The sequence below is a fragment of the Pristis pectinata genome, chromosome 4, assembly GCF_009764475.1.
Source record: "Pristis pectinata isolate sPriPec2 chromosome 4, sPriPec2.1.pri, whole genome shotgun sequence".
Lineage (NCBI taxonomy): Eukaryota > Metazoa > Chordata > Chondrichthyes > Rhinopristiformes > Pristidae > Pristis > Pristis pectinata.
In genome coordinates, this window is record NC_067408.1 from 4,071,379 (window position 1) to 4,097,783 (window position 26,405).

The 26,405-nt window shown below is 48.9% G+C and overlaps 1 protein-coding gene across 1 annotated transcript; it reads left to right on the plus strand.

Moving 5' to 3' along the window:
- The first annotated feature begins 22 nt into the window (after positions 1-22).
- On the plus strand, positions 23-26,405 carry LOC127569136 (myozenin-2-like). Its single transcript, XM_052013512.1, has 5 exons — positions 23-117; positions 10,670-10,884; positions 14,151-14,316; positions 17,933-18,116; positions 26,219-26,405. The coding sequence occupies exons 1-5, from the start codon at positions 45-47 to the stop codon at positions 26,403-26,405; spliced, it is 825 nt and encodes a 274-aa protein (XP_051869472.1). The 5' UTR covers positions 23-44.

A 26,405-nucleotide genomic window follows, 5' to 3' on the forward strand; every position in this document is an offset into this window, starting at 1 on the left:
CTTCTCTCCCCAGCCTCTTGTCACCGGAGCAAGCACTGGGAATAATGTCGTACTCGTCACTGATCAGGGAGAGGAAGGAGAAGGCATCGGCCATTGCCCGTGAGGCCCATGGGGGAGGTAAGGACGGTCGGACCAGTTATTTACAGCACAGAAGGAGGCCGTTCGATCCATCTTTTCCATGCCCACACAAAAATAGACTGTAGGTTAATGAGGTCAAGGTGAACTCTTGACCTCACAATCTACCTCGTCGTGGCCCTTGCACCTTATTGACTGCCTGCACTGCACTTTCTCTGTAACTGTGACACTTTATTCTGCATTCTGTTATTGTTTTCCCTTTGTACTTCCTCAATGTAGAACATAGAACAGTCCAGCCAGGATGTTCTGAGCAAATTAAACTAGTAATTAAATGCTAAACCAAACTAATCCCTTCTGCCTGCACCATATCCCTCCTTTCTCTGCACATTCATGTACCTATTAAGAGCCTCTTAAGTGCCTCTGTCGTACCTGCCTCCACTACCAACGTACATGTTTTGATCTGTCTGGATGGCATGCAAAACAAAGTTTCTCGCTGTACCTCAGTACATGTGACAATAATAAACCAATTTACCAATCCCACTTCCCATCTCTCCCTGTGAACAAAACTGTGGACAGTTTTGGTCGCCCTGTTATAAGAAAGACGTGGCTAAACTGGAAAGAGTGCAGAGAAGATTTACGAGGAGGTTGCCAGGACTCGAGGGCCTGAGTTGCAGGGAGAGGTTGTCCAGGCTGGGTCTTTATTCCTTGGAACGTAGGAGAATGAGGGGCGACCTCATAGAAGTGTTTAAAATTATGAGAGACATAGATAAGGTGGACGGTAACAGTCTTTTCCCCAGGGTAGGGGAGTCCAAAACTAGGGGGCATAGGCATGGTGAGAGGGGAAAGATTTAGAAGGGACCTGAGGGGCAACTTTTTCACACAGAGGGTGGTGAGTGTATGGAACGAGCTGCCAGAGGAAGTGGGTGAGGCAGGTACAACAGTATCATTTAAGAAGCGCTTGGATACGTATATGGAGGGGCAGGGCTTTGAGGGATATGGGCTGAATGCAGGAAATTGGGACTCGCTGGGTGGTCACCATGGTCGGCATGGACTGGTTGGGCCGAAGGGCCTGTATCCGTGCTGTATTGCTCTTGATCCATACACCTACGAGAACACATCCAGTTAAATGTAGCGAGGGTTTCTGCCCCTGCAGCTTTACAAGCTGAGAGATCTGGACACCCACCACCTCTTAGGGAGTGAACTGATTACTCAGCTGCCCTATGACCCTCCCCAACTGAGTCGCTGCTGCCTGGTTACTAAATCTTTGGCTAAAGGTAATAAGACTGTACACCCTGCCTCTCATAGTTCATACACCTCGGCTGAATCTCCCCTCAATCCCCACTGAGACAGGAAAAGGATGGTAGGGTGAGGAACCATGGTTGCCAAGAGATGCGGAATATCAAGTGAAGAGGAAGAAAGAAGCTTACCCAAGGTTTAGGAAGCAAGGGCTCTAGAGAGTTACAAGATAGTCAGGAAGGAGCTTAAGAATGGATTTAGGAGAGCTAGAAGGGGGAATGAGAAGGCCTTGGCGATTAGGCTTAAGGAAAATCCCAAGGCATTCTACTTCTACGTGAAGAACAGGGGGATGACTAGAGTGAAGGTAGGACAGATTGGGACAGAGGAGGAAACATGTCCCTGGAGTCAGAGGAGGTAGGGGAGGTCCTTAATGAATACTTTGCTTCAGTATTCACCAGAGAGAGAGACCTTGACATTTGTGAGGATGGCGTAAAACAGGCTGATGAGGTAGAACATGTCGATGTTAAAAAGGAGGATGTGCTGGAACTTTTGAAAAAATTAAGATAGATAAATCTCCGGGGCCGGATGGGATACATCCTGGAATACTATGGGAAGCGAGGGAAGAGATTTCTGAGCCCTTGGCGATGATCTTTGAGTCCTCACTGGCCACAGGAGTAGTGCCAGATGATTGGAGGATGGCAAATGTTGTTCCTTTGTTCAAGAAAGGGAGTAGGGATAACCCTGGGAATTACAGACCAGTGAGTCTTGCTTCAGTGGTGGGAAAATTACTGGAAAAGATTCTTCAGGAGAGAATTTATGGGCATTTGGAGAAGCATAGTCTGATTAGGGACAGTCAGCATGGCTTTGTGAGGGGCAGGTCGTGCATCACAAGCCTGATTGAATTCTTTGAAGATGTGACAAAGCACATTGATGAAGGTAGAGCAGTGGATGTGGTGTACCTGGATTTTAGTAAGGTGTTTGATAAGGTTCCCCATGATAGTCTCATTCAGAAGGTCGGGACGCATGGGATCCAGGGAAACTTGGCTGTGTGATTCAGAATTGGCTTGCCCACAGAAGACATATAGTGGTGGTAGATGGAGCGTATTCTGCCTGGAGGTCGGTGACCAGTGGTGTTCCGCAGGGATCTGTTCTGGGACCCCTGTTCTTTGTGATCTTTATAAATGACTAGGATGAGGATGTGGAAGGGTGGGTTAGTAAGTTTGCTGATGACACGAAGGTTGGTGGTGTTGTGGATAGTGTAGAAGGTTGCTGACGGTTACAACAGGATATTGATAGGATGCAGAGCTGGGCTGAGAAGTGGCAGATGGAGTTCAACCCTGAGAAGTGTGAAGTGATGCACTTTGGAAGATCGAATTTGAAGGCAGAATACAAGGTTAATGGCAGGACTCTTAGCAGTGTGGAGGAACAGAGGGATCTTGGGGTCCACGTCCACAGATCCTTCAAAGTTGCCACGCAAGTCGATAAACTTGTTAAGAAGGCATATGGCATGTTGACCTTCATTTGTCAGGGTACTGAGTTCAAGAGCCGGAAGGTGATGTTGCAGCTCTATAAAACTCTGGTTAGACCACATTTAGAATATTGTGTTCAGGTGTTCAGTTCTGGTCACCTCATTATAGGAAGGATGTGGAAGCTTTAGAGAGGGGGCAGAGGAGATTTACCAGGATGCTGCCTGGATTGGAGAGCATGTCTTATGAGGATAGGTTGAGTGAGCTAGGACTTTTCTCTTTGGAGAGGAGGAGGATGAGAGGAGACTTGATAGAGGTGTACAAGATGATAAGAGGCATAGATCGAGTGGACAGTCAGAGACATTTTCCCAGGGCGACAATGGCTAACACGAGGGGGCATAATTTTAAGGTGATTGGAGGAAGGTATAAGGGGGATGTCAGGGGTAAGTTTTTTACACAGAGAGTGGTGGGTGCATGGAACGTACTGCCTGGGGTACTGGTAGAGGCATATAAAAGGTCAGCACAACCTTTTAACCTATTCTAAGATCAAACTAACCCTTCCCTCCCACATAGCCTTCCCTTTCTCTATCATCCATGTGCCTATCTAAGTCTCTTAAATGTCCCTAATGTCCCTGTTTCCCCTGGAGCGAAGGAGGCTGAGGGGTGACCTTAGAGAGGTTTATAAAATCATGAGGGGCGTAGATAGGGTGAATGGTCATGTCTTTTCCCCAGGGTCGGGGAGTCTAAAACTAGAGGGCACAGCTTTAAAATGAGAGGGGAAAAATTTAAAGGGGAGGGGAATTGTTGACGTTTTAGGTCAAAACTCTGATGCAGGCTCTCGACCCAAAATGTTGACAATTCCTCTCCCCCCACAGATGCTGCTCGGCCTGCTGAGTTCCTCCAGCAGATTGTGTGTTGCCCCAGATGTTAACACCTGCAGTTCCTTGTGTTGTCAAGATTTAAAGGGGGCCTGAGGGGCAAGGCTTCCACACAGAGGGTGGTGGGTTTATGGAACGAGCTGCCAGAGGTAGAGCGGGTACAATTACATTTAAACGACATAGATAGGAAAGGGTTAGAAGGTTATGGGTCAAATGCAGACAAATAGGGCTAGCTCAGGTAGACAGTGTGGTCAGCATGGAGGTGTTGGGCCGAATGGCCTGTTTCCATGCTATATAAATCTTTTATGATTCTGTTTAAGGCATAGAAGAAGGCCATTTGGCCCATCAAACCTACACCGGTGCACAAAGTAATCTCATTCCCGCGCTAATATTCCCTGCAATCTATCCTCATCACCTTTGGAGCCAGCAGTGCTGAGAAGGGAGGGAGAAGGAATCACATCCAGACCAGATGGTTTCAAAACCAGCCGATCGATTCTTCACCCTGATACCTGTTCTGTTGGGCTGCTGGTTTCAGCTGGTTCACTGAGCTCGCTCTAAGGTTTTGGACCTCGAAGGGGAGTGCAGTCAAACAGCAGCAAGCTCACAGGTCTCCAGATGAAGACAGGAGATCTGTTCAAAACCTCCCTCAGTACCACCCCTCCCACAGTGTGACGCTCCCTCAGTATTGCCCCTCCCACAGTGCAGTGCTCCCTCAGTACTGTGCCTCCCACAGTGTGACCCTCCCTCAGTACCACCCTTCCCACAGTCCAGCACCAAAACAATGCATCTGAAAATAGGTTAGACACCAGAGACTCTAGATGCTGGAATCTGGTGCAAAAAACAAACTGCTGGATGAACTCGGCAGGTCAGGCAGCATCTGTGGAGGGAAATGGACCGTCGACGTTTCGGGTCAAGACTGAAAGATAAAGGGGAGGCTATTTTAAGGTGTCGACTATTTTCTGAATGGGGAGAGATCAAGAAGTGCAGAGACTTGGAGTCCTAGTTCAGGATGCCCTCAAGGTTAGCTTGCGGGTTGAGTCGGCAGTGAGGAAGGCAGATGCAATATTAGCGTTCATTTCGAGAGGACTAGAATATAGAAGCAAGGATGTAACGCTGAGGCTTTATAAGGCATTGGTCAGACCACATTTGGAATGTTGTGAGCAGTTTTGGGCCCCGTATCTAAGGAAGGATATGCTGGCCCTGGAGAGGGTCCAGAGAAGGTTCACAAGAATGATCCCAGGAATGAAAGGGTTAACATATGAGGAGTGCTTGATGTCTCTGGGCCTGTACTCGATGGAGATCAGAAGGATGAAGGGGAGGATCTCATTGTAACCTACCAGAGACTGAAAGGCCTGGATAGAGCGGACGTGGAGAGGATGTTTCCATCAGTGGGAGAGTCCAGGATCCGAGGGCACAGCCTCAGAATAAAGGGATGTCCCTTTAGAACTGAGATGAGGAGGAATTTCTTCAGCCAGAAGGTGGTGAATCTGTGGAATTTGTTACCACAGAGGGCTGTGGAGGTCAAGTCGTTGGGTATACTTAAGACAGAGAGTAATAGGTTCTGCATTGGTGAGGGGGTTAAGGGTTACGGGGAGAAGGCAGGAGAATGGGGTTAAAAAAAAATCAGCCATGATTGAATGGCGGAGCAGACTCGATGGGCCAAATGGCCTAATTCTGCTCCTGTATCTTATGGTTTTATGGTCCAAGAACTGAAGAGAAGGTGTGGGGCAAGATCTGGCAGGTGATAGGTGGATCCAGGTGAGGAGGGGAGGGTGAGAACAGCGACAGAGGCTGGGAGGGGACAGGTGGAGGTGACAGAGGGCTGCAGATGGTGGGATCTGACGGGAGAGGAAGGTGGGAGCCTGGAACCAAATAAGGGAGGTGGGGAGGGCAGATGGGAACAGTGGGGGGGAGGGGACCCAGTGGGAGGGGTGTGTGGGTGACAGGTGGATGGTGTGGGTGGTGGGGGGGGGGAAGGAACAGGGTGATGGGGGCTGGGGAGGGTGTAGGACGAACTGGGTAGATCAGGGGGAGAGGAGAAAGTAGTGTCAGTCCCGGTTACGTGACCTGCACCCAGGTCACAGACCGCTCTCCAGTTTCATCGACTCTCGTCTGGGACAGAAGTCCCGGCATCTACTGCTCTCTCCTCCTCTCTGCACAGCTGCAGAGTTTCAGATGACAAGCGCCTAACTTAACCCTTGCTTCGATTGGCTGCGGGTAAATGCTACTAGCAAGGAGGGAGTGCGTTTAATGTTGAACATTTGACTCTCACTTGCAAAGCAAAAGAAGGATTCTGGCATTACGCCAGATGTGGGCAACAATGCACCTACAAACATTCACATCAGGGGTAGGAGTGGACTGTTCAGCCCTCCAAACCTGTACGGTTAAGCAGCTGCCACGAGAAGATACTGGGTGGAGATGGCCTTCATTCCTTGGAGTTTTGAGCATTGACCACTGTCAGGGATAGGACTGAGCAGATGTTGTGAGGTATTCCCTCCCTGGACAGTCCAAGGATAAGGGACAAAGTCTCAATGAAAGGGGAGTGACTGGTTAGGACTGAGATGAGGAGTAGTTCCCACATCTGGAGGTTGTCCGACTTTGGCACTTTCTCTCCCAGAGAGGTAAGGATCACGCCATCCTTGGTACAGAGTAAGTCAGTATTGAGGGAGAGGTCAAGCTTGTGCATAGAGCCATACAGCACAGAAATAGGCCCTTCAGCCCAACTCGTCCATGTTGACCAAGGAGCCACCTAAACTAGTCCTATCTGGCCCATATCCCTCTGAACCTTTCCTATCCATATACCTGTCCAAGTACCTTTTAGATGTTGTTAATATACCTGCTTCAACCACTCCCTCTGGCAGCTCGTTCCATATACTCACCACCCTCTGGGTGAAAAAGTTGCCCCTCAGGTCCCTTTTAAATCTTTCTGCTCTCACCTTAAACCTATGCCCTCTAGATTATGGTTCTCTTTCCCCGGGGGAAAAAAACTGAGTGCATTCATGATTTTATACACCTCGAGAAGCTTGCCTCTCAGTTTCCTACATTCCAAGGAATCAAGTCCCAGCCTGCCCAACCTCTCCCTGTAACTCAAGTCCTGGCAACATTCTTGTAAATCTCTTCTGCACTCTTTCCAACTTAATGACCTCTTTTCTATGACCGGATGACCAAAATTGTACACAATACTCCGAGTGGGTACAACTACGACATAATGTCCCGACTCCTATACTCAACACCCTGACTGTGCCAACATGAGGTATTACGCGAAGATCTCAGGCTGTGCTGAGGACAGCATCTCGAGGGTCGGATACGGACCTCCGGCCCACACCAGGATGGTCTGAGGACCCTCTACTCATCCTCGAGCAGTGGCTGGACTAGTTCCCCCCCTCACCTGCCCTCACTCACCTGGCTGAACTTGCCCACACGTCGGACAACGTCTCCTTCAGCTCCACTCACCTTCTCCAGATCGGAGTTGTAGATATGGGTCCAAACCACGGCCGTCTTTTTGTGGGATACGTGGAACATCCCTGTTTCAGTTCTACCTGGATCCACCACTGCTAACTCTCTCTCTGCCACATCGACCACTGATTGTTGCTGCTCCCTGCAGTCTTGGAGAACTTCATTACTTTTGCTGCCAGTTTCTACCCTGCATACTGTCATCTCTTCCCTCCCCTCCCTGCATCTCTCCAGCTCCATCTCAGGGGACAGGGCCAGTTGCAAACATCCATTACGAGCCCACAGATTCCCACAGCTATCTCAATGCTCCTCCCGCCCAATCTTCTGTAAAGCCTCCATTCCCTTCTCCTCTGTAGCCGTTGTGACAAGACTTTGCACACAGGTGCCTCTAAAATGTCTTCCTTCCTTCTGAACAATGGCTTCCCCTCTACTGTAGATGAGAGAGTCCCTGACCGCGTCTCATCTATTTCCCGCACCTCTGCTCTCTCTCCATCTCCTCTGGGTCTACAGAGTTCTCCTGGTCCTCACCTTCCACCCTCCAACCTCCACACTCAGTGAGATTCCAACGTAGAACATCAAACACTACAGCACAGTACAGGCCCTTCAGCCCACAATGTTGTGCCGACATTTTATCCTGCTCTAAGATCTATCTTCCCCTCCCCTTTCAGCATTCGTCACTCCCTGGTCCATCCTTCCATGCCCACCAACCATTCCCCTTCCAACACTGATTATTCTCAACACTGGTGCCCCACAAGGCTGGCCAGATTCTGCTCTAACTCCATCTACAAGTTTGCAGATGATACCACCGTAGTGGGCCGTATCTCAAACAGCAATGAGTCGGAGTACAGGAAGGAGATAGAGAGCTTAGTGACGTGGTGTCATGACAACAACCTTTCCCTCAATGTCAACAAAACAAAAGAGCTGGTCATTGACTTCAGGAAAGGGGGCGGTGTGCATGCACCTGCCTACATCAATGGTGCTGAGGTCAAGAGGGTGAGAGCTTCAAGTTCCTGGGAGTGAACATCACCAACAGCCTCTCCTGGTCAAATCACGTAGATGTCATGGCCAAGAAAACTCACCAGCGCCTCTACATCCTCAGGAGGCTAAAGAAATTTGGTTTGTCCCCTTTGACTCTCACCAACTTCTACTGATGCACCATAGAAAGCATCCTATCTGGACGTATCACGGCTTGGTATGGCAACTGCTCTGCCCAGGACCACATGAAGTTGTGGACACAGCCCAGCGTGTCGCGGAAACCAGCCTCCCCTCCTTGGACTCTGTCTTTACCTCTCGCTGTCTTGGTGAAGCAGCCGGCATAATCAAAGACCACACCCACCCAGGACATTCTCTCTTCCATTGGGTAGAAGATACAGGAGCCTAAGGGCACGTACCACCAGACTTAAGGACAGCTTCTACCCCACTGTGATAAGACTATTGAACAGTTCCCTTATACAATGAGATAGACTATGACCTCATGATCTACCTTGTTGTGACCTTGCACCTTATTGCACCGCACTTTCTCTGTAGCTGTGACACTTTACTCTGCACTGTTATTGTTTTTACCTGTACTACATCAATGCACTCTGTACTAACTCAATGTAACTGCACTGTGTAATGAATTGATCTGTATGATTGGTTTGTAAGACAAGTTTTTCACTGTACCTCGGTACAAGTGACAATAATAAACCAATACCAATACCAACAACGCTTTCCCAAGCAAACCGCAGGAGATGCAACACCTGCCCTTTTACCTTTTCCCTTTCATGGACCCAAACTTCCCAGGTGAAGCAGAGATTTACTTCCAATTGACTACATCACTTCCGGCACTTCTGCCAGAGAAAGCAAGTGACTCTCCGATCGTTGTGGGGAGCACCTACATGCAGTCACACGAGGCTGACTCAGAGCTCCAAGTTGCCTGTCACTTTAATTCCCCACCCCACTCCCACTCTGATCTGTCTATCTGTGACCTCCTCACTGCTACAACAAGGCCCAATGCAAGCATGAGGAACAACACCTCATCTTCTGTCTGGACATGTTGTAGCCTCCTGAAGTCAATATTGAGTTCTACAGCCCTTTGTGTTCCTGCTTATCTCTCTCCAGCAGCTGTCTCCACCTTCACCTTCCCCTACCCCCACCTCGCTCCATCTCTGTCACTGTCTCTGTGTAGCGGTTAGCGTAACGCTATTACAGCGCCAGCGACCCGGGTTCAATTCCGGCCGCTGTCTGTAAGGAGTTTGTTTCGATGTACTTCTGACCAATAAATAAATATCTTATCTTATCTCTCTCTCCCTCTCTCTGTTTATCTCTCTCTCTCTGTCTTCTATCACCAACCTACCAATACCTCCCAACTCCACCCTCTCTCCCCTCCCCTTCCTGGCACTACTTGCCCATCATCTTACACCCCTCCTCAGTCCACTGAGCACCTCGGGCTCCTGTCTCACCGCTCCCTCCCTCTCTATACTGGCCATGTCACCTCTCTGCCTTCAGTACTCATACCTCGACCCGTTGAGTTCTTTCAGCAGACTGTGTGTTGAGTTCGTCAACTTCAGATACCTCACTCTCTCTGCGCCAGAGCTGCCCAGTCCTGCTGTAACCCATCCATCTGTGATATTGGATCCGTCTATCTCCCTCCATCAGTACTGCATCACAGCTTGGTACGGCAACTGTTCTGCCCGGGACCGCAAGAAACAGCAGAGAGTTGTGGACACAGACCAGCGCATCACGGAAACCAGCCTCCCCTCCATGGACTCTGTCTACATTTCCCGCTGCCTCAGTAAAACAGCCAACATAATCAAAGACCCCACCCACCCCGGACATTCTCTCTTCTCCCCCCTCCCATCAGGCAGAAGATACAAAAGCCTGAAAGCACGTACCACCAGGCTCAAGGACAGCTTCTGTCCCGCTGTTATAAGACTATTGAACGGTCCCCTAGTACGATAAGATGGACTCTTGACCTCACAGTCTACCTCGTTATGGCCCTTGCACCTTATTGTCTGCCTGCACTGCACTTTCTCTGTAACTGTAACACTTTATTCCGCATTCTGTTATTGTTTTCCCTTGTACTACCGCAATGCACTGTGTAATGAAATGATCTGCATGGATGGCATGCAAAACAATGTTTTCCACTGTACATGTTGTCATGTGTGACAATAAAAAAAACAAATTTAATTTACCAATGTCCCACAGCCCCGCATTCCCTCCTTTCCTTCTGCCTCCACCAGCTCTCATTTCACTGCTCCTAAGTTCCAGAGCTCATGTTCTCTCTCTTGGTAACTTACCAACCAGATGACTTCATCAACGTCTTATCTTTAGGGCAACCCTGTCTTCACCCTTTCAGAAATAATTCCTTTGTTCTCTCCCTCCCTCCGCCACCCTCTCTGCAATGCTCTTTCCCTGCTTTAACAAAGATCTTCAACTCTGTTCCTCTCCCCACAGATGCTGCCTGACCCGCTGAGTGTTTCCAGCATTTTTTATTTTTATTTCAGACTCTCCGCGTCTGCCGTGTTTTATTTGTCGGTCTGGTTTCTGGTCTAAAACTTGTGCTCTCTCCGTGTTTTCAAGAAGTGGTCCAGCTTGACCTGGGCAAGAAGGTCAGTGTCCCTCAGGACGTGATGATGGAGGAACTCTCGCTTCTCTCCAACAAAGGATCCAAGATGTTCCAGATGCGACAGAAGAGGGTCGACAAGTTTACGGTGGAAGGGGTAGGAGGATCAGTGGCAGGGAGTGACCTCAAAGGTGGCGTAAACACTGGAGAATACCCAGGCCAACACCACATGGTAAAGCAACGCTGCTGTGATGGACATTGATGGGGCTTACTGGGGCTTGGGTGCAGGGGAATAATGGTCCCTGGGTGGTGGGAGATCGATGGTCCTTGAGTGGAGGGAGATCGATGGTCCCTGGGTGAAGGGGATCGATGGTCCCTGGGTGGAGGGAGATCAATGGTCACTGAGTGATGATGGTCACTGGATGGAGGGGAATGATGGTCCCTGGGTGGAGGAGGATCGATGGCCCCTGGGCCCTGGGTGGACGGGGTCAATGGTCCCTGGGTAGAGGGGAATGATGGTCCTACGGTGGAGGTGTATTGATGGTTCCAGGGTGGAGGAAGATCGATGGTCCCTAGGTGGAGGGAGATCGATGGTCCCTGGGTGGAGGCAGATCGATGGTCCCTGGGTGGTGGCAGATCGATGGTCCCTGGGTGGAGGGGGATTGATGGTCCCTGGGTGGAGGGAGATTGATGGGGTAGTTTCAACCCTGCCTCAGGCTCTGAGGTCATCCCACTCCAGAGACTTGAGCACAAGGATCTAGCCTGATGTTCCCAGGCAGTACTGAAGGAGTGCCACACTGTGGAAGATGCTTTTGTTCAGTAAAGACATTAAACTAAAACACTGGGTGAATTCCCAGTGGATAGAGAAGATCCCATAGTACGTTCGGAAGAAGAAGAAGAGGGAAGTTCATCCCAGTGTCCTAGCTGACATTTATCAATATTGTCACATTGCTGTTTGTGGGAGCTTGCTGTGCACAAATTGTCCATGATGTTTCCCATTACAACAGAAGCCACCCTTCGACAGCAGCTCAATGGTTGCAAGGTGCTTCAGAACATTCTTAATAAGGATGTGAAAGCTGCTATGGGAATGGAAGTCTTTTTGATGCTCCATGGATCACTTAAATGGTCAAGGGATCTGATCACTTGGGATCCACTGAGATTAAAGGGATCCCTGATACAGATTAAGAAAAATGTCACAACCAGATACAAAGAAATAACCAGTCATACAGAATGTCCATTCAAGTCGAGTTTACCGTCGTGCACACAAGTACAGTGAGGTACAGGTACAATGAAAAGCTTGTTTGCGGCAGCATCACAGGCACGTAGGTACAGACAACACACAGAACATAAATTATACAAGAAAGTGAAGAAAAGACTGCAGAACAAGACATTAGTGCAAAATCACAATTAGACAAGTCCATGGTAGCACAAGAAGAGGTCCGTAGTGTTCTGTTGTTGAGGATACTTGCTTGATTGATCATTGTGAGTCTGGGATCAATAGATGTTTATCGGACAAGGGATAAAGGAGCAAACCTGCATGGTGTTAGTTATAGATCAGCCACTGAGTAGCAGAGATGCTGACTGGCCTCTTCCTGTGCTTGTATATTGGAGGATGATTGTTTAGTGTTTCAGAGATGGGGGCAGTCATTCCCATTAACCAATCAGTCATCCCCGCCATCTCAGTGGACTTGGGCTGCCCTCCCGACATGACTTTGATCCGTAAGGAGATTCCCTGCACCAATGCTGTATCTTACAAATTAAACTAATCCCTTCTGCCTGCACATGATCCACATCTCTCCATTCCCTGCCTGTTCACGTGTCTGTCTAAAAGCCTCTTAAATGCCACCATTGTATCTGCTTCCACCACCATCCCTGGCAGCCCGTTCCAGGTACCCACTGCTCTCTGTGTAAAACAACTTACCCAACACAGCTTCTTTAAACTTTCCCCCTCTCACATTTAAGCCATGACATCTAGTATTCAACAGTTCTACCCCACTAAAAATTCTGGCTCCCTTTCTGCCACTTTTGTTGAGCTATGGACTTGGTCTCCAAGATCTCTCTGCACATCAGTGCTGTTAAGTGTCCTGCCATTAGGTGTGTACGTTCCCCTTACATTTGACTTCCCAAAGTGCAAGACCTCACACACACCTGGATTAAACTCCATCTGCCATTTCTCTGCCCATATCTGTAGCTGATCTATATCTTGCTGTATCCCTTGATGGTAGTGTAGCGGTTAGCATAACACTATTACAGCAACAGCGACCCGGGTTCAATTCCCGCTGCTGTCTGTGAGGAGTTTGTACGTTCTCCCCGTGTGTCTGTGTGGGTTCCCCCCGGGTGCTCCGGTTTCCTCCCATATTCCAAAGACGTACAGGTTGGGAAGTTGTGGGCGTGCTATGTTGGCGCCGGAAGTGTGGCGACACTTGCGGGCTGCCCCCAGCACATTCTCAGTAATGCAAAAGGACACATTTCACTGTGTTTCGATGTACATGTGACTAATAAATAAATATCTTATCTTACATTGTCCACAACACCACCAATCTTTGTGTCATCTGCAAACTTACTGACCCACCCATCTACATTTTCGTCCAAGTCATTTATATACATCACAAACAGAGGCCTCAGCACCGATCCCTGTGGAACACCACTGGTCACGGACCTCCAGCCAGAACAAGTCCCATCCTCCACTACCCTCTGTCTTCTAAGGGCAAGCTAATCCTAAATTCAAATGACCAAATTACCATTAATTCCATGTGTCTCAATATTCTGGATTAACCTACCATGAGGGACCTTGTCAAACATCCTACTGAAGTCCATGTAGACAACATTCACCGCTCTACCCTCATCAAGGGGGTTAGGAGGTTAAGGAGGTTTGACTTGTCACCGAACACCCTAACAAACTTCTTCAGATGCACTGTTGAAAGTATCCTGACTGGTTGCATCAGGGTCTGGTACGGCAATTCGAATGCGCAGGAATGGTAAGAAGCTGCAGAGAGTAGTGGACTCAGCCCAATACATCACAGGCACATCCCTCCCCACCATCGGTAGTATCAAGAAGGCAACATCCATCATCAAAGATCCCCACCATCCGGGCCGTGCCATCTTCTCGCAGCTCCCATCGGGCAGGAGGTACAGAAGCCTGAAGTCCCACACCACCAGGTTCAGGAACAGCTACTTCCCTTCAACCATTCGGTTCTTGAACCAACCAGCACAACCCTAATCACTAGAGTTTAGCAACACTGTGACCACTTTGCACTAAAATTGACTTTTTTTTGCTCTACTTGTGTTCTTTCTTTATAATTTTGTATAATTTATGTTGTTAATTGATTTTTCCTGTGAATGCTGCTTATCTGATGCTACGAGCCTGCGATGCTGCTGCAAGTAAGTTTTGCATTACACATACTTGTGCAGACGACGATAAACTCGACTTTGACTTCGACACCTCCTCAAAAAACTCAGTCAAATGTGCATCCCAAACACTGCTTTCCTGCTCCACAGGGCATTGGTCAGAACGTGGAAGGGATGAAGGAGAACTACAGGACAGAGGTGCACATCATGCAGCCTGGGAAAGGGTCTGGCCCAGCTGTTGCCCCCAAACCGTACGCCAAACTCTCCGCGGCGAAGAACATCAAAGTTGTGCTGAACCCCAACATCATTGCACCAGGTGACCCTCCTCAGTCTAGGCAAAGGGGCCACCTCTGTAGACCGGGGAGGCGACTGAGGGTCACGGAGTAGGGAGGAGCAGGGAAAGATCTTGCTCTGGGTGTGGAGAAAGTGATCTGGACCAGCTGGGAAAATGGGCTGAGAAATGGCTGATGGAATTTAATGCAGACAAGTGTGAGGTGATGCTCTTTGGGAGGACAAACCAGGGTAAGACTTACACAGGGAATGGTAGGGCTCTGAGGTGTGCGGTAGAACAAAGGGATCTGGGAATACAGATCCATAGTTCCTTGAAAGTGGCGTCACGGGTAGATAGGGTTATAAAGAGAGCTTCAGGCACTTTGGCCTTCATAAATCAGGGCATTGAGTACAGGAGCTGGGATGTCATGTTGAAGTTGTACAAGACATTGGTGAGGCCAAATTTAGAGTATTGTGTGCAGTTCTGGTCACCTACCTACAGGAAAGACATCAATAAGCTTGAAAGAGCAGAGAAAATTTACAAGGATGTTGCCGGGACTTGAGGACCTGAGTTACAGGGAAAGATTGAATAGGTTAGGACTTTATTCCCTGGAGCTCAGGAGAATGAGGAGAGATCTTTATACAAAATTATGAGGGGTATAGATAGGGTGAATGCATGCAGGCTTTTTCCCCTCAGGTTGGGTGAGACTAGAACGGGAGGTCATAGGTTTAGGGTGAAAGGTGAAATATTTAAGGGGAACCTGAGGGGGAACTTCCTCACTCAGAGGGTGGTGCGAGTGTGGAACGAGCTGCCAGCGGAAGTGGTGGGTGCGGGTCAATTGTAACATTTAAGAGAGGTTTGGATAGGTAAGTGGATGGGAGGGGTTTGGAGGGATATGGTCCGGGTGCAGATAGATGGGACTAGGCAGAAGGTCAGGTTGGCATGGAGTAGATGGGCCGAAGGGCCTGTTTCTGTGCTGTAGTGCTCTTAAAAGAACTAGGCTGAGTCCTTTGGCTTCAGAGGACAGGGCACTCTACAACAACCTGCATTTACATAGCCGCTTCAACCTCAACCGGGCAAAGCTCTGACACCATGGCAATGGGGACAGAGGCAGCCAATGCTCGATCGAAGTTGTATGTTTGCAGCTGTCCCAAGTGGTTAAGCAGACCCTGTTGTACAGTGATAGACTCTTGATCTCTTAATCTACCTCGTTGTGGCACTTGCACCTTATTGTCTGCCTGCACTGCACTTTCTCTGTAACTGTAACACTTTATTCTGCATTCTGTTACTGTTTTCCCCTTTATACTCTATTTTCTATGTACGTGTACTACCTCACTGTACTTACGTATGGAATGATCTGTATGGATGGCACACAGATAGTTTTTCCACTGACAATAATAAACCAATTACTGTCAGGCGAGGTTTTGGGTTTAATTTCCAGAGATAAGGACCTAATTATCACTACAGGAAGGATGTGGAATCCAGAGAGAGGGCACAGGGGAGATTTACAAGGCTGCCTGGATTGGGGATCATGCCTTATGAAAACAGGTTGAGTGAACTCGGCCTTTTCTCCTTGGAGCGACAGAGGATGAGGGGGGACCTGATAGAGGTGTATAAGATGATGAGGGGCATTGATCGTGTGGATAGTCAAGAGGCTTTTTCCCAGGGCTGAAATGGTGGCCACAAGAGAACGCAGGTTTAAGGTGCTGGGGAGTAGGTACAGAGGAGATATCAGGGGTAAGTTTTTTACTCAGAGAGTGGTGAGTGCGGAGAATGGGCTGCCGGCAACGGTGGTGGAGGTGGATACGATAGGGTCTTTTAAGAGACTCTTGGATAGGTACATGGAGCTTAGAAAAATCGAGGGCTATGGGTAAGCCTAGTAATTTCTAGGGTAATGACATGTTCGGCGCAGCTTTGTGGGCTGAAGGGCCTGAATTGTGCTGTAGATTTTCTACGTTTTTTGTTTCTAGTTATCTGCAGCCTTACCCTCCATTGGTGGGGGACACATGAAAATAGGAGCAGGAGAAGGCCACTCGGCCCCTGTAGCCTGCTCCACCATTCAATATGATCATGGCTGATACTGGCCTCAGCTCCTCTTCTGTGACAGTTCCCCAGAGCCTGAGCTTTCAGAATTCTACCCTCTTTACCTAATTGGTAATTAGTTACTACGGATCTCCTCCCCAAGCACAGGGAAGCAGAGGGTGAGAGGGGAAAGATTTAAAAGGGACCTGAGGGACAACTTTTTCACAGAGGGTGGTGAGTATATGGAACGAGCTGCCAGAGGAAGTGGGTGAGGCAGGTACAATAGGATCATTTAAGAGGCACTTGGATAGGTACATGGAGAGGCAGGTCTTGAAGGGATATGGGCCGAACGCAGGAAATTGGGACTAGCTGGGTGGGCCCCGTGGTTGGCATGGACTGAGAACATAGAACACTACAGCACAGTACAGGCCCTTTGGCCCACGATGTTGTGCCGGCGTTTTATCCTGCTTTAAGATCTATCTTACCCTTCCCTCCCACATAGCCCCTATTTCTCTATCATTCATGTGTCTATCTAAGAGTCTCTTAAATATCCCTAATGTATCTGCCCCCACAACCTCTGCCGGCAGTGCGTTCCATGCACCCACCACTCTCTGTGTAAAAAAAACTTACTCCTGACATCCCCCTTTTATCTTCCTCCAATCACCTTAAAATTATGTCCCCTCGTGTTAGCCGTTGTCACCCTGGGAAAAAGTCTCTGACTGTCCACTCGATCTATGCCTCTTATCATCTTGTACACCTCTATCAAGTCACCTCTCATCCTCCTCCTCTCCAAAGAGAAAACCCCAGCTCGCTCAACCTATCCTCATAAGACATGCTCTCCAATCCAGGCAACATCCTGGTGAATCCCCTCTGCACCCTCTCTAAAGCTTCCACATCCTTCCTATAATGAGCTGAACACAATACTCCAAGTGTGGTCTAACCAGAGTTCTATAGAGCTGCAACATCACCTCGCGGCTCTTGAACTCAATACCCCGACTAATGAAGGCCAACACTCCATACGCCTTCTTAACAACCCTATCAACCTGCGCGGCAACCTTGAGGGATCTATGGACGTGGACCCCAAGGTCCCTCTGTTCCTCACACTGCTAAGAGTCCTGCCATTAACTTTGTATTCCGGCACTACTCCCGTGGCCAGTGAGGACACAAAGGTTGGTGAGGACTGGTTGTGCCGAAGGGCCTGTATCTGTGCTGTGTTGCTTTATGTTAAGAGAGAAGATCAAGGTGGTAATTGGTAAATTATTGTCACACGAACCGAGATACAGTGAAAGCTTTTGTCTGCCTGCCGTCCAGACAGATCATTCCATACATCCGTACATCGAGGTCATACAAAAGGAAAACAGAAAGCAGAATGTAGTGTTACAGTTACAGAGAAAGTGCAGTGCAGGCAGACAATAAGGTGCAAGGGCCACGACCAGGTAGATTGGAAGATCAAGAGCTCACCTTTTAGCACATGAGAAGTCCATTCAGGAGTCTGATGACAGTGGGATAGAAGCTGTCCTTGAGTCCTGGTATTGTGTGGTATAAGGAATGTGGATCTCGGGGCTGGAGGAGGCCACCTGGTGGGGAAGGAGCGAAACTGTGGAGCTGGATTTCATTGTCCGCTCTCCTCCCTATCCAGGTTACTCGGGCCCCCTGAAGGAAATCCCGCCGGAGAAGTTTAATATCACAGCCATACCCAGATCCTACCAGTCACCATGGGCTGAGGCTCTTGGGGAGCAGACAGATCTCCTGGAAACCGTGGTCAACCAGCTGCCAGAGGCGCCACCAAAGGTTGAGTCCCAGACGTACAGGTGCTTCAACAGGTAAATCCCAGGGCTCTCTCGGCGATCTCCTCCTGCATTCGCTCTGCCCTCCCCTCACGTCCCCACACCAGCTGCAGCTCAGTGCACGCCTCTCCCATCCCAAGGTCGTCAGTTCAATCCCCACTCCCGAGACAAGAGCACAAAGTCGGTGTTGCCCGTCCGAATGGTCGTTTTTGGCATCAAATAATACATGGTCTTCACCCTCAGGCGGGGTGGCACAGTGGGGAAGCCGGTTGAGCCGCTGCCTCACAGCTCCAGAGACCCGAGTTCGATCCTGACCTCCGGTGCTGTCTGTGTGGAGTTTGCACGTTCTCCCTGTGACCGTGTGGGTTTCAGAATCAGAATCAGAATCAGATTTATTATCACTGACTTATAACGATGTGAAATTTGTTGTTTTGCGGCAGCAGTCCAGTGCAAGACACAAAGTTACTGTAAATGTCGGATAAAATGTTGGCACAACATCGTGGGCCGAAGGGCCCGTACTGTGCTGTTATGTTCGAAATTACAAAATAAATAAATTGTGCAAAAAAAAAAGGAATAATGAGGCAGAGTTACACCTGTCCCTACACCTCCTCCCTCACCACCATTCAGGGTCCCAGACAGTCCTTCCAGGTGAGGCAGCGCTTCACCTGTGAATCCGAGGGTGTCATTTATCGCATCTGGTGCAGCCTCCTCTACATCAGTGAGACCTGATGTAGATTGGGTGACCGCTTCGTCGAGCACCTTCGGTCCGTCCACCGCACCAGCCAGGACCTGCCGGTGACCACCCACTCTAATTCCACATTCCTCTCCCGTACTGACATGTCTGTCCACAGCCTCCTCTACTGCCACATTGAGACCTGGTGCAGGTTGGAGGAACAACACCTCATATTCCACCTGGGGAGTCTCCAACCTGATGGCCTCAACATCGATTTCTCTAACTTCTGGTAACCCCCTCCCCTTCTTCCCGCCACCCCCCCCCACCCCCACTCCTTTGTCTTCCCTTATTCCTTTGGCTCCCTTCTCCTGCCTTGATGACCTGCCCATCTCCTCTCCTCCCCTCCCTCATCCTTTATTCCATGGTCCACTGCCCCCTCCTACCAGATTCCTCCTTCTTCAGCCCTTGGCCTCTTCTACCTACCACCACAGTTTATTACATCTTCTCCCCCTCCCCCACCCACCTACCTTCCCCCCTCACCTGAACTCACCTGTCCCCTGCCTGCGTGTGCTCCTCCCCCTCCCCCCACCTTCTTATTCTGGCTTCTGCCCTCTTCCTTTCCAGTCCTGATGAAGGGTCTCGGCCCGAAACGTCGACTGTTTATTTCCCTCCGTGGATGCTGCCTGACCCGCTGAGTTCCTCCAGCACTTTTTGTGAATTGCTCCAGATTTCAGCATCTGCAGAATTTCTTGTGTCTCCAGTTAGAACCATAGAACCATAGAACACTACAGCACAGAAAACAGGCCATTCAGCCCTTCTAGTCTGTGCCGAAACGTTATTCCGCTAGTCGCATTGACCTGCACCCAGTCCATAACCCTCCAGACCTCTCCCGTCCATGTATCTACCCAATTTATTCTTAAAACTTAAGAGTGAGCCCGCATTTACCACGTCAGATGGCAGCTCGTTCCACACTCCCACCACTCTCTAGATGAAGAAGTTCCCCCTAATGTTCCCCCTAAACCTTTCCCCTTTCATCCTAAAGCCATGTCCTCTCGTACTTATCTCTCCTAATCTAAGTGGAAAGAGCCTACTCGCACTTACTCTGTCTATACCCCTCATAATTTTGTAAACCTCTATCAAATCTCCCCTCATTCTCCTACGCTCCAAGGAATAAAGTCCTAACCTGTTCAATCTTCCCCTGTAACTCAACTCCTGAAGACCCGGCAACATTCTAGTAAATCTCCTCTGCACTCTTTCAATCTTACTGATATCCTTCCTATAGTTAGGTGACCAGATATTAGTTCCAGATATCAACCACGGTGTGTGTGTGTGTGTGTGTGTGTGTGTGTGTGTGTGTGTGTGTGTGTGTGTGTGTGTGTGTGTGTGTGTGTGTGTGTGTGTGTGTGTGTGTGTGTGTGTGTGTGTGTTCCAACACACACTATCTCCCCATCTATGCCTCGCATAATCATATATTCTATCAGGCTCCCCCCTCAGTCGCCTCCTCTCCAAGGGGAGACAAACCCAGTGCCTCCTGTCTCTCCTATTCATTCAGTGTGGGTATCAGTACAAATCCGTTGTTCATCCCCCATAAGTCCCTGAATTAAATGCCTTACTGGGCCATTTCAACTAAAGAGTTAAATACATTTCTGTTGGCCTGAAGTCACCTACAGGGAAGGAACAGCCTTGAGAATAGATGGAGCCTGAGATAGATGGGTCTTTGTCAGTAGTTTTACAGTCAACATCACTGATGCTATGTTTTTAAATCTAGATTTATTGAACAAACTGAATTTAAACCTCCTGAAGCAAGATTTGGCTTCAAGTTTCAAGGCATTAACCAGGCCTAGTTCAGTTATTTAACCATAATGTTGTGAAGTCGAGTTTATTGTCATGTGCACAAGTGCGGTGAGGTACAGGTACAATGAAAAACTTGCTTGCAGCAGCATCGCAGGCATGTAGGCACAGACAACACACAGGACATAAATTATACAAATTTATACATAAATTACACATAAATTATACAAAGTGAAGAAAAACGACTGCAAAACAAGACATTAGTTCAAAAGACACAATCAGAGACAAGTCCATGGCAGCGTGAGAGGTAGTCCGTAGTGTCCCGTTGCTGAGGTGGGGTTAGGGTTGTGCGGGTTGGTTCAAGAACCTGATGATTGTAGGAAAGTAGCTGTTCCTGAACCCGGTGGTGTGGTAACCTACTCAATGATTAAGACATTACTGAAATCTGGATTTACTATAAATGTTGCAAAGTTCCCACAGATTTATAAGTTAAATCACGAGGGCAGGCACAGTAGTGTAACGGTTAGCGTAACGCTATTACAGCGCCAGTGACCCGGGTTCAATTCCCACCGCTGTCTGTAAGGAGTTTGTACGTTCTCCCCGTGTCTGCGTGGGTTTCCTCCGGGTGCTCCGGTTTCCTCCCACATTCCAAAGACGTACAGGTTAGGAAGTTGTGGGCATGCTATGTTGGCGCCGGAAGCGTGGTGACACTTGCGGGCTGCCCCCAGAACACTCTACGCAAAAGATGCATTTCACTGTGTGTTTCAATGTACATGTAACTAGTAAAGATATCTGATCTTGTGATTGGTGATAGGTACCAATATACAGAGTCTGTTAAGTCAGTAGCCCAGTTTCCTCCAGTTTATTCCCGCCCTTGGCAAATCCTTGTCACTTTACGGCTGTCTTGCAGTTAAAAAAAGCAAACTCCACAGACCTGTCCTGAGGGGGACGTTTCAATAGAAACCTGGTTGATGCACATCTCCCTCTGGGACATTCGGCTGTTGGCCCCGGCTCTTTCGCTGGGGACTGATTCCATCCTCAGACTGGTGATCCAGAACACTATTGAAGGTGCGCTACACAGCTTCAGAAAACTTTAGTTAGGCACCATCTGGAGTATTGCATTCAGTTCTGGTCACCCCATTACATGAAGGATGTCAAGGCTTTGGAGAGGGTGCAGAAGAGGTTCACCAGGATGCTGCCTGGATTAGAGTGCATGTGCTATGAGGAGAGGCTGGACAAACTTGGGTTGTTCTCTGGAGCGTCGGAGGCTGAGGGGAGACCTGATAGAGATTTATAAGATTATGAGAGGCATAGAAAGACAGTCAGTATCTTTTCCCCAGGGTTGAAATGTCTAATATCAGAGGGCATGCATTTAGGGTGAGAGGGGGAAAGTTCAAAGGAGATGTGCGGGGCAATTTTTTCACACAGAGAGTGGTGGTGGAGGCAGATACGATAGGGGCGTTCAAGTAGCTCTTAGATAAGCACATGGATGTGAGGGAAATGGTAGGATATGGACATTGTGCAGGCAGAAGGGATTAGTTTAGTTGGGCATTTTATTACTAATGTAATTGGTTCAACACAACCTTGTGGGCCAAAGGGCCTGCTCCTGTGCCATACATCGTTGTTCTACATCGTTGAAGGGACCAACATATACTTCCTTCTGACATAAAAGGCCATTCAGCCCCTTGAGACTGTCCAGCTCTCAGTACAGTCCCATCAATGCCATTCCCCCACTTATTATCCTGTGACCTTATGCCCATTAACACGCCCTGTTATTCCTGCTCCCACCTCTACTGGGGTAACTAACTAACCAAGAGAAACAAAGGACCGCAGACGCTGGAATCTGGATGAAAAACACGACGATGCTGGAGGAACTCAGCAGGCCAGGCAGCATCCGTAGAGAAAAGCAGGCGGTCAACGTTTCAGGTCAGGACCCTTCTTAAGATAGGAAAAGGGGAAGCCCGATATATAGGAGGGAAAAGCAGAGCAGCGATAGGTGGACAGAGGAGGGGAGGAGGGGTCGAGGGGTCGGCACATAGTAGTGATTGGTAGATGCAGCTGAGAGATAGTGATGGGGGGAGGAGGGCAGAGCAGATCCACTGGCGGATGGGTCAAAGGGAAGGAGAGAGAGGCGAAAAAGAGAAAAAAAGATGCCAGGAAAGGGAAGAAGCATTTTCCATCTTGGAACCTTGCAGCCTAATGGCATGAACATTGAATTCTCCCACTTAAGGTAATCCCCACCCCACTTCCCCACAACCCCCCCCCCAACCATGCTTCTTCCCCCCAAGACACCTTGGTCAGCATGGATGAGATGGGCCAAAGGGTCTATTCCCGTGCTGTGTAACTCTATGAATCTAACGTGCCAACTCCACACAGACAGCACCCAAGGGTAGGATCGAACCCGTGCCCTTGCAACTATGAGGCAGCAGCTCCACCAGGTGCGCCACTGGGGCAGCCTAGGTGGGTCATTGGACTGAGTCTACCTGTGTGTTGAAACTAACAGGTGCTGAAACTGAGAATTAAAACTAACATTGAGATGAGGAGGAATTTCTTCAGCCAGAGGGCGGTGAACCTGTGGAATTCGTTGCCACGGAGGGCTGTGGAGGCCAAGTCATTGGGTGTATTTAAGGCAGAGGTTGATAGGTTTGTGATTGGTGAGGGGGTTAAGGGTTACGGGGAGAAGGTGGGGAGAATGGGGTTGAAAAAAAATCAGCCATGACTGAATGGCAGAGCAGAATCGATGGGCCGAATGGCCTCATTCTGCACCGAAATCTTATAGTACTGGTTGATATGGGGAGCAGGGAGAAGAAGTGCATATCCTAGAGTCCTGAACCAGTGAGTCCCTGGGGTAACACTACCAGTGGCTGTTTCAAGTACCTTGTGTGTGCAAATTGCTGGTCATGTTAGAATGTTTTATCCTGAAGTAATTCATTAACCACGTGCTCCGTCTGTTTAGGGCAGAGATCCGACATTTAAACCTGTGGTTTATTCGTGTCTGAGTGACTTCACTGCTCTGCATCGCAGTGAATATATGATCTGGGCTAGTCTCATCATGTAGAAATAGAATGTTGCTAACCCATTAATAATCCTTCACTGGAGGTCCATCTGCCTGCACAGGAGATAGCACAGAGTCTGACCTGACCACAAATGACCTCAAGTACTGTATCCCGATTGGATCGTCAACAGGCTGTAGAAGGAATATATTATATTAAAAAAAGTGGCAAGATTCAGCAGGTCGAGCAGCATCTGTGGTGAGAGAGAGAGTCGACACATCAGGTCCAGGGCCCTTCATTGGACGGACCTGAAACGTTACCTGTTTCTCTCTCCACAGACGCTGCCTGACCTGCTGAGTGTTTCCAGCACTTTGATTTTATCTCGGATGCAAAACATCTGCAGGTCTTTTGTTTGATTTTTGTTCTCATCCCAAAAGGATTTCGGATGATTCAGGATTCTCCAGAATGAACCCTAGGTAGTTTTATTCACACATGGTGTGTGTGGGCATCAGCTGCCCCTCCCCTATTGCCCTCTTAGAAGGAGGGAGTGAACATCTTCCTACTGGGGAAAATGCTCCCACATTGCTGCTGGGGAGGGAGTTCCAGGATTTAGACCGAGTCACCAGTTACGATCGGTGATGTATTTTCAAGGATGGAGGGTGACTTGGAGGGGAACCTGGAGGAGGTGGTGCTACCCATGCACAGAGAGAGGCCACTTGGCCATCAGGCCCATGCTAGGAAGGAGGCTTTACCATCCTAAGTGGTCATCCGGTGACTTGGATTCGGCCTCCAAGACTCTCTGGGTGTTAGAAGGTGCCTCAAGTGGGGCCACCATTTCCAGGCAATTGAAGCGCATCAACACATGGGAACATTCTGCACAAACTGCCTGCCCTCCTCCCTCAACACCTCACAGAACAGCTCAGGAACAGGCCCTTCGGCCCACCATGTCTGTGCCGACCATGATGCCATTTCAAACTAATCCCATCTGCCTGCACACAGTCCATCTCCCTCCATTCCCTGCCTGATCATGTCTGTCTAAATGCCTCTTAAATGTTGCTGTTGTATCTGCCTCCACCACCTCCCCTGGCAGCCCTATCCAGGCACCCAAACTTGACTCGTAGATCTCCTTTAAACATTCCCCCTCTCACTTTCAAGCTATGTCCTCTGACATGTCCACCCTGAGGGAAAAAAAAATTCTGTCTACTCTATCTGTGCCTCTTGTAATTTTATAAACTTCTATCAGGTCTCCCTTCAGCCTCCAACACTCAGAGAAAACAACCCAAGTTTGTCCAACCTTTCTTGAAAGCTGGTACTCTCTAATCCAGGCAGCATCCTGGTGAACCTCTTCTGCGCCCTCTCCAAAGCCTCCACATCCTTCCTGTAATGGGGCGACCAGAACATCACACAATACTCCAAATGAAGCCTAACCAAAGTTTTATACAGCTGCAACATAACTTCCTGTCTTTTATACTTGACACCCCAACCAATGAAGGCAAGCATACCATATGCCTTCGTTACCAACCTATCTACTGGTGTGGCCACTTTCAGGGAGCTATGAACTTGCATCCCAAGATCCCTCTGTCCATCGATGCTCCTCAGGGTCCTGCCATTTACTTATACTTTCCTCTTGCATTTTACCTCCGAAGGTTCAACACCTCACACTTGGCCGGATTAAACTCTATCTGCCATTCCTCTGCCCACATTTCCGACTGATCTCTATCCTGCTGCATTCTTTGGCGACCTTCCCTGTTATCCACATCTCCACCAATCTTTCAGTCATCTGCAAACTTACCAATTAGCCCACCTGTATTTGCATCCACATCAAATGTCCCAATGTATTACATATAAATGAAAGGGAAGAACTTCAATAGTTCTCTCTGGGGCATCAGAGGCTGAGAGGCGACCAGATAGAAATATATAAAACTAGGAGAGGCGTAGATAGGGTAGATAGTCAAAGTCTTTTTCCCAGGGTGGAAATGTCAAATACTAGAGGGCGTGGGTTCAAGGTGAGAGGGGGAAAGTTTAAAGGAGATGTGCGGGGCAAGTTTTTTTACACAGAGAGTGGTGGGTGCCTGGAACGAGCTGCCAGGGGTGGTGTTGGAAGCAGATACAACAGCAGTGTTTAAGAGGCATTTATACAGGCACATAAGCAAGCAGGGAATGGAGCGACACACACAAAGTACCGGAGGAACTCAGCAGATCAGGCAGCATCTATGGCGGGAAATACACAAGGATCCTGCAGGGATATGGACCGTGTGCAGGCAGATGGGATTAGATTGGCATCATGGTCGGCACAGACACGGTGGGCCGAAGGGCCTGTTCCTGTTCTGTACTGTGTAACTGCACCAAAGAAATGTCGATCGATCTGCCTCGAGATGTTCCGGGGTTATGTCCGTGCCCGGGTAGCTTTGGAGAGGGAATATGCAGTGTCCACATGTGCCATGGAGGCGTTCCAGGACCGTTGGGCACTGCGGAGGATAAGTGCCATCCTTGGTAGGGATGGGGATATTTTAATTTAGTTTAGTTGTGTTAGTGACTGTGTTTAGTCACTGTTATTGCCTCTGTGTTTGTTGTAGTTTTGTAGTATTATAGATTGTGTTTAGTAATAAAGAAATTTTCAAAGAAAATGTCAATCGATGTCTAAAGACGTCTGAGTTTTGTGTTCCTTCCACTTCCCCCAGAGTTGCTACACCGTTTGGTGGACCAGGGGCCTGCAGGAGGCTGTTGGAGGTGCAGGGCTATGAGTTCACGGAGATACCAGAGGAGCCCGTCGTCGTTGACACTCCACGGTTCACTAACAGGCCCAGCTTCAATCGCCTCGCCCGCGGATGGACTGGGCCCCCTCTCCCAGAATCCCCAGAACTCTGA